At 54.4% G+C, this 6,968-nt stretch overlaps 1 protein-coding gene across 1 annotated transcript; it reads right to left on the minus strand.

Moving 5' to 3' along the window:
• On the minus strand, nucleotides 1–513 carry LOC136131591 (sperm mitochondrial-associated cysteine-rich protein). The gene has a single exon (XM_065888408.1). It carries the CDS (start codon nucleotides 511–513, stop codon nucleotides 1–3), a length of 513 nt encoding a protein of 170 aa, XP_065744480.1.
• Nucleotides 514–6,968: the final 6,455 nt, after the last annotated feature.

Raw genomic sequence — 6,968 nt, forward strand, 5'->3', positions numbered from 1 at the left:
CTAGACTATCAGACAGTGTCGAGAGGTGCGGTGTCCCCTGAAGCAGCAGCTGCAGTGGCCGGCGGAGCCTGGAGGTCCCCGGGCAGCCCCCTGGCCACGGCCACAGCTGTCACTGCAGCCCAAGCAGGAGCTGGAACAGGCGGCTTGACCCCTGGAGCAAGGGTATATGGGGCAGGGAGAGGGGTGGCAGCAGGTCAAATGCGGAGCAGAGCAGGGGCTGCAGGAACTGAGGGGACAAGTCAAGGGTGGACAGGCAGGGCAGGGAGGGCAGGGGCAGGTACAGGGTGGGCCAGGGAGGCCGGGACAGGAGGGGCAGGGAGCTGCGTAATAGGGATAGATAGTGCAGGAGCAGGTGGGAGGGGGACAGCCAGGGCAGGGGCAGGCACAGGGAGAGGGGGGGCAGGACAGACAAGGGGAGGCAGCTGGTGGGCCGTGCCCGGAGGGTGGAGGGGGATGCTGGTGGCTGGCCTTCTTGTTCCGAGGCCCCAAATGTAGGCCCAGAGAGAAGTCCATTCAGCTGCAGGAGCGGCCAGGCTGGGGGGTTGGGTGAAGGGGAGGGCAGGGGTGGGGTCAGAGGGGGGACAGTGGGGAGCAGGGGTGTGGGCAGGATTAAACTTAAGCCACTGCTGAGCCTCTCTGAGCCTGCAGCAGCTCAGACTTCCCCAGCTAGCCCTCCGCTTCCCGGCCTGCCTGCTCCCCTCCCCTCCACTGAGAACCCACCAAGGGCACCAGACCAGAGCACGTCCTCCAAATAGCATGTGCACTTTCATTCCTCCAGTCCTTTGTTTCCGCTCTTCCTTCTGCTCCCGGTGACCTTTCTCTTTTCTCCACCTGGCGAGGTCCCATCATCTCTGAAGTCTTCCCCTTTATTCAATCAGAAAGTATTTCTTGGGAACTTCCCTGGTGGCACAGTGGTTAAGAATCCGCCTGCCAATGCAGGGGACACGGGTTCGAGCCCTGGTCCGGGAGGATCCCACATGCCACGGAGCAACCAAGCCCATGCGCCACAACTACTGAGCCTGCGCTCTAGAGCCCGCGAGCCACAACTACTGAGCCTGTGCGCCACAACTACTGAGCCTGTACTCTAGAGCCCGCATACCACAACTACTGAAGCCCGCGCGCATAGAGCCCATGCTCTGCAACAAGAGAAGCCACCGCAATGAGAAGCCCGCACACTGAAACGAAGACCCAATGCAGCCAAAAATAAATAAATTAATTAAAAAAAAAAAAAGTATTTCTTGAGCTCCAGGCACCTGACACCTGCCCATCACTCTCCAGCCCTGAAGGCTAGAACGGCTGCTTCAGGCTCTCATATGGTCCCTAGAGGAGACGTCAGGAAGCAGCAACAGCACCAGCAGATGCTCTGAGACTCTGAGACTGAGCCAGGGATGTTGGTGGGAGCTGGCAGGGGAGGGAGGAAGCCTAGGTTCTGGGAGTTTCCAGACAGGGCAAATCCCAGGTGTGAGGGTTGGAGGAGGGGCTGGCCGTCTCTGGGAGCCTGACAACCGGCCTGGACAATTATTATTTGAGGGCCTGTCATGCAGCAGGCACTGGCCATGGGACAGAGCAAGACAGCTTACTTTAAAGTGAGGGGTGGGGCAGGGTGGAGACAAAAACCAAACAGGTAAACAAACAAAGGTAAGCAAACAAATACATTAGCTTACTTCAGAGCATGGAAACGGCTATGAAAAAAACCAGGGTGGGGGCTTCCCTGGTGGCGCAGTGGTTGAGAGTCCGCCTGCTGATGCAGGGGACACAGGTTCGCACCCCGGTCCGGGAAGATCCCACGTGCTGCGGAGCGGCTAGGCCCGTGAGCCGTGGCCACTGAGCCTGCGCGTCCGGAGCCCGTGATCCGCAACGGGAGAGGCCACAACAGTGAGAGGCCCGCGTACTGCAAAAACAAAACAACAACAACAAAAAAACAGGGTGATGTGATGACTCAGAGAGGTGGACCCTTCAGGAGGGGCAGCTAGACAGTCCCCAAACAGTCAGCTATGATGGCCCTTAAGGGTTTGGGAGGAGATAAAAGCACTGGCAGGAATCTCCCTGGTGGTCCAGTGGTTAAGACTCTGAGTTTCCAACCTGCATGCCACGTGGCAAAAAAAAAAAAAAAAAAAAGTGCTGGCCGACCAGGGGAGAGCTGCTTGAGTCTGAATGGAACCCAGGTGACTGGACTACGAAGAAAACTAAAGCTGAGAAGGGAATAAGGAGGGCTGGAGGTTGCAATAGAAGATTCAGTGGTCAGGGAAAGTGCCAGTGGGAAGTGACATTTTAGCAAGGACCTGAAGAAAGTGAGGGAGAGAGCCATGGAGATAGCTAGTGGAAGAATATTCCAGAGAGGGGGGACAGCAAGTACAAAGGGCAAAGAGGAGAGTCATATGGCACAGGCAGAGAGCCAGGTAGAGGCCCTGGGAGCCACGGCAGTGACTTGGATCTTATTCCAAGGAAAAGAGAAAACCACTGAGAGTTTTAGGTAAGAAAGGTGTATGGGTCTTCTTGATCCTACACCTGCCCCTGGCTAGAACATTCTGCTTCCTGTGTAACTGATACAACCATTTTGGAAAACAGTTTGGCATTATCTCGTAAAAATTGAGATTTCCTGTACATACATTTTGACTCTTAGTTTTACGGCCTAGAAAAACTCTTGCATGTATGTACTGGGAAACACACACAAGAATGTTCTTAGTGGCATTATGATAGCCCAGACTGGAAACAACTCAAACTTTCACCAACAGTAGAATAAAAAAATTAATTGTGGTATATTCAAGCAACTGAATGCTCCGTAACAATAAAGAAGACAGTTATGTGCAACAATTTGGATCTCTCTCACAAACAAGAAGTTGAGCAAAATAAGTGAGACACAAAAGGGTAATACAGTGTCATTCCGTTTATATAAACCTCAAATACAGGCAAAATTAAGTAATATTGATTAAGGATGCATACATAGGTGCTAATCCTATAAAGAAAAAGAAGGAAATAATTATCACAAAAGTCAGGATGGTGGTTACCTCCTAAGGGAGGGAGGGGATGATGGGAGAGTCACATGGGAACTTCTGGAGCAGGAAGTACTCTATTTCTTGACCTGGATGCCAGCTGAGTAGGTATTCGCTTTATTCCAATTTATTCTGTACACTGTTCATAATATATTTCTTTACTCTTTCAGAAAGAGAAAATAGAAGTACTGTCTCTTTCTCCACTCCATGCCGCCTCGTTCAAATCATTATGCTGAAGTTAGATACCGCCTAGTTCATACACCTATCTTTCCCACCAGACCTTGAGTCAGCAACCTTCCCTGTCACTGGTCTGGCACCTGTCCGGGCCCAGCATACAGCAGATGCTCAATAACTGTTTTCTGAATTGGACTGAACTGAACTGATTTTTTCCAAGTCTCTCATCTCATGGAGAGGTGGGCAGCTGCAGAAGAGGAGGACGCCTGTCGTGGTGAAGAGACCTCAGGACCACCAAGACCTAGGTTCCCATCTTAGCTCTGCTATGTGCTAGATGTGTGATGATACTGGGCAAGCCGCTTAACCTCTCTGGTTCTCAGCTCCCTCCCCTGTGATGGGGTTGATAATAACTGCTACTTCTCTGGACCGCTTTGTGGATTAAATGAGTAACGTACATGCCCTAGCACAACGCCTGGCACATAGAGACGGTCAACGAAGGATAGCTTCCCAACGCCCTCCCCCCAGCCCCACATCTTTTCTTCGAAGGGGTTCACTAGATAGGGCAGCCAGACATCAAATATGGTCCCAGAAAGTGGGCCCACATCCTCAGGGCCCCTCAGGGCTAAGGCGGAGATGTAGTCTGGAGGAGAGCTGGCAGACAGGGAGATCCCACTGTAAGTGAACAGAACCCAGGCTGTTGGTGGGAGCTGGCAGAGGAGGTAGGACACCAGGGTTCTGGGAGTTTCCATCCAGGAGAAGTCCCAGGTGTGGGTGCAGGGGTGCCAGGCCTGCCCCACCCAACACCCTGGCCCCAGGGCATGTGGGCACAGGGAGGAAAATGGGTCAGAGCAGGGCTGGAACTTAACCCCATTGGTCCCATGACCTCTTTGCCAGCTCCGGAGGAGGCATGGCCACAAGAAGCCTGCTCCCTCCTCCAAAGGACCCTCCATCCCTTTTCTTCAGAAAGGAAGAAGCTTGGAACCTTGGTGTCTGGGCAGGAGGGGCTGGAAGCCCCCAAGTGGACAGAGGAGAGAGAACCCCATAACCCGGGATGGAGGTTCTGTACAAAACGGACTGCTGCACCCACCCACACCGGGCCTGGCCGCCACCTGGAGCAGTCAGCTCACAAACTCCGGGCAACTGTGGAAGCAGACATGCTCCTCATTCCAGGGAGTGGAACAGGTCAGGGCTGGATCCCAGAGGGGGAGGGTGCACGGTCAAACAGATCAGAGTAGAAGGGTTTTCTGTCTGGTGAGGCTCCAGCCAGGCAAACTCAGGAATCCCTCACCCTGAGGGATTTGCCAACAATGTGCGGCCTTGTTTTCTCTATGTAATCTCGGGCCTATGCCTGTGGATTCCTCCTCCCTATCTGTGCCTCTGTTTCCCTTTCTGGAGGAAGAGATGAAGGAATGGGTGGAATCATTCCAGGGCAGGATCACCAGGTGTCCCAGGGTCCTGCTTTGGCCATTAGGAGGTGCTTACCATCCCTCCCTTGTAACATATCAAAATCCAGGTGAGGAGGGACCTTCTTCTTTCTGGGGGAGCAGGGTGGCTGGGAGCCAGGACCCTGATTCCAGGGCTTTTGCACATACTCTTCTGCTTCTGCTGCCCTCCCTTCTCTCTACTGCCCCCACACACCCCCGCAAAAGTCTTTTCTAATCTCCTTGGCTGGGGGAAAAGACTCTTCTACTATCCATTCTCACAGCACCTTATACCTCTCCACGCTGGTTGTCACTTGCAATTTTGTGGGTGATTTGTTTCATGTCTGACTCCTCTACCAGACTATAAGCCCGCAAGGGCAGAGACCATACCCAGGGCCTAGCACAGTGCTTGGCATATAGCGGATGCTTAATAAAGATTTGTTGAATTAATGAATGGTGCATGTTCAGGGAAGAAATTCCTAGAGTTGTTTAGGCCAGTCCTAAAATGCTGTGTTTCAAAATCAAGGCCTTATTCTATGTGGGGATCTGGGCAGCTCTGAGGCTGGTAAGTATCTTCCACACACAAACTCATTCACCAGGAGAACCAACAAACTGGCAAGCAGCAACATAGGCCTGATACAAGGGGTGGAACTGAGCAAGCACGCAGAGCAAGGCTGGCACCAGCCTCGGCACGGAGCAGGCCTAGGGGGAGGAGGTGGGAGAGGAGGGGAGGAAGGGAAAGAAGACTCATGTTGTACATGTTTTCATCACGCTCTCCCTGGGTGTCCCTGGTCTCCAAGCCCCGATGGCACTTCTGTGCCATAATGATGTCCTTGGGGGTTGTAACATAGCTCCCCCCACCTCCCAAAGACATCTGCCAGCCACCTCTGAGCATGGCCTAGGACATCCTCCCAGTACCAGCCTGGGCATGGGGAAGTTGCCTGTTCAGTGTCCTGATGATGATGGGGAGCCGGCAAGGGTGAAAATTAGGGCTGGGCAATACGGTAAATCAGGGCAGCTGGGACAGATGTGTGGATCTTTTTCCTCTCCTCACAGTCTCTCCTTTTGGTCTTCGTGATGAAGGGAGCAAAGGAAGCCTGGTCCTAGGGCCCCCAAGATATCATTTTCTCCAAGTTGCCAGGGTGACCAAGTGAAGAAACCACAAACATAGCAAAGCCTAGAACTGGGGATGACCCAAGAGAAAGAGAAATGAGGGGAGCTCTCTCTACCAGTTTCCAGAGTGGGAGACCCCCTTCTCCATCTTCCTCCGAGAATCCCTAGACAGAGCACAGGCGGCAATGCAAGATGGAGAGAAGAATCTGAACCCCTCACAATGCCCCTCTTCTCTGCTCCCCAGTCTGCCTGTTTGGCTTGACTTCCAAACCGCTGCAGCCCACAGACCCCAGTCATTGGGTCCTGGGGAGAGGCGGGGGCGGAGGCGAGGCAATCCCGAGGGGAGGGGACGGCACAGGGCGGGTCTTCCTGGGCATCGCCCCCTGGCTGCTGTCGTTGGCTGGGGACCGTACAGGCTGCCAGAAGGGCGGAGCCACAGTTACCAAGACAGATGGACAAACACCCACCAGAGACAAAGACAGAGGCAGACAGACAGACAAACCAAGACAAAGAGGAAGGCAGAGACAGATGGAATTCCAGACCCGCTCTCTCTTTCCAGGCTACCCAAGAGTTTTGTCCCCCGTTAGCTTCCCTGGCCCCGTTTGCTACCCTGGCTGCATAGTCTCAGAGCTCTAGCTCTGGGGGACCAGACCCTGAGCCCCTCTAAGAAGGAGAAGGGGAAGAGTTGAGAAAGGGTTACCCAGCAGGGAGAGCGTTCCAGGGGTGGGTGGTGCCTGGTTCTGTGTCAGGATGCCCGGCCAGGGGCCAGGGAGGGAGTGGTGCCCTCACCCGGTTCATGAGGACAGGAGACTCATTCACTGTAAACCAAGTACAGATGTGCTGGGAGAGGGAAGGGGAATTAGGGCCACACTCACAAACCGCAGCTGGGCCCGCCCTCCTTCCGCCAGCTACCACCACCACCAGGGCAGGAGGGGTTAACTTTGCAGGCTCCTGACGGGGATCCCTGCCACAAAGGCTGAGTGCCATCCCACCCCAGCCTGGACGCCTGGGTCCAACTCTCCGACACCCGCCCCTCTCACACTGCTGAGAGCTGCTCCCAGGGTAACCAAGCAAGGTCAACAGCAGCCAGGCCACCTGGGGACGGGACCCTGGAGTACCTATTCCCGGCTCTTCCCACCCCTAGTGTGAAAGGGAGGGCCTTGTCTGTACCCCATCAACGGCTCCTGTTCTCCTGAGAGAGCCACAGCAGGCCCCTCTTTCCTCTCCCCTTCGCCTGACTCTGGCTACCAGAAGTGGCCTTTCCCTT

The sequence above is a fragment of the Phocoena phocoena genome, chromosome 11 (assembly GCF_963924675.1).
Source record: "Phocoena phocoena chromosome 11, mPhoPho1.1, whole genome shotgun sequence".
Classification (NCBI taxonomy): Eukaryota; Metazoa; Chordata; class Mammalia; order Artiodactyla; family Phocoenidae; genus Phocoena; species Phocoena phocoena.

What these genes read in the sequence shown, in the direction of transcription:
- LOC136131591 (XM_065888408.1), bottom strand. Translation starts at nt 513, where the DNA reads ATGGACTTCTCTCTGGGCCTACATTTGGGGCCTCGGAACAAGAAGGCC.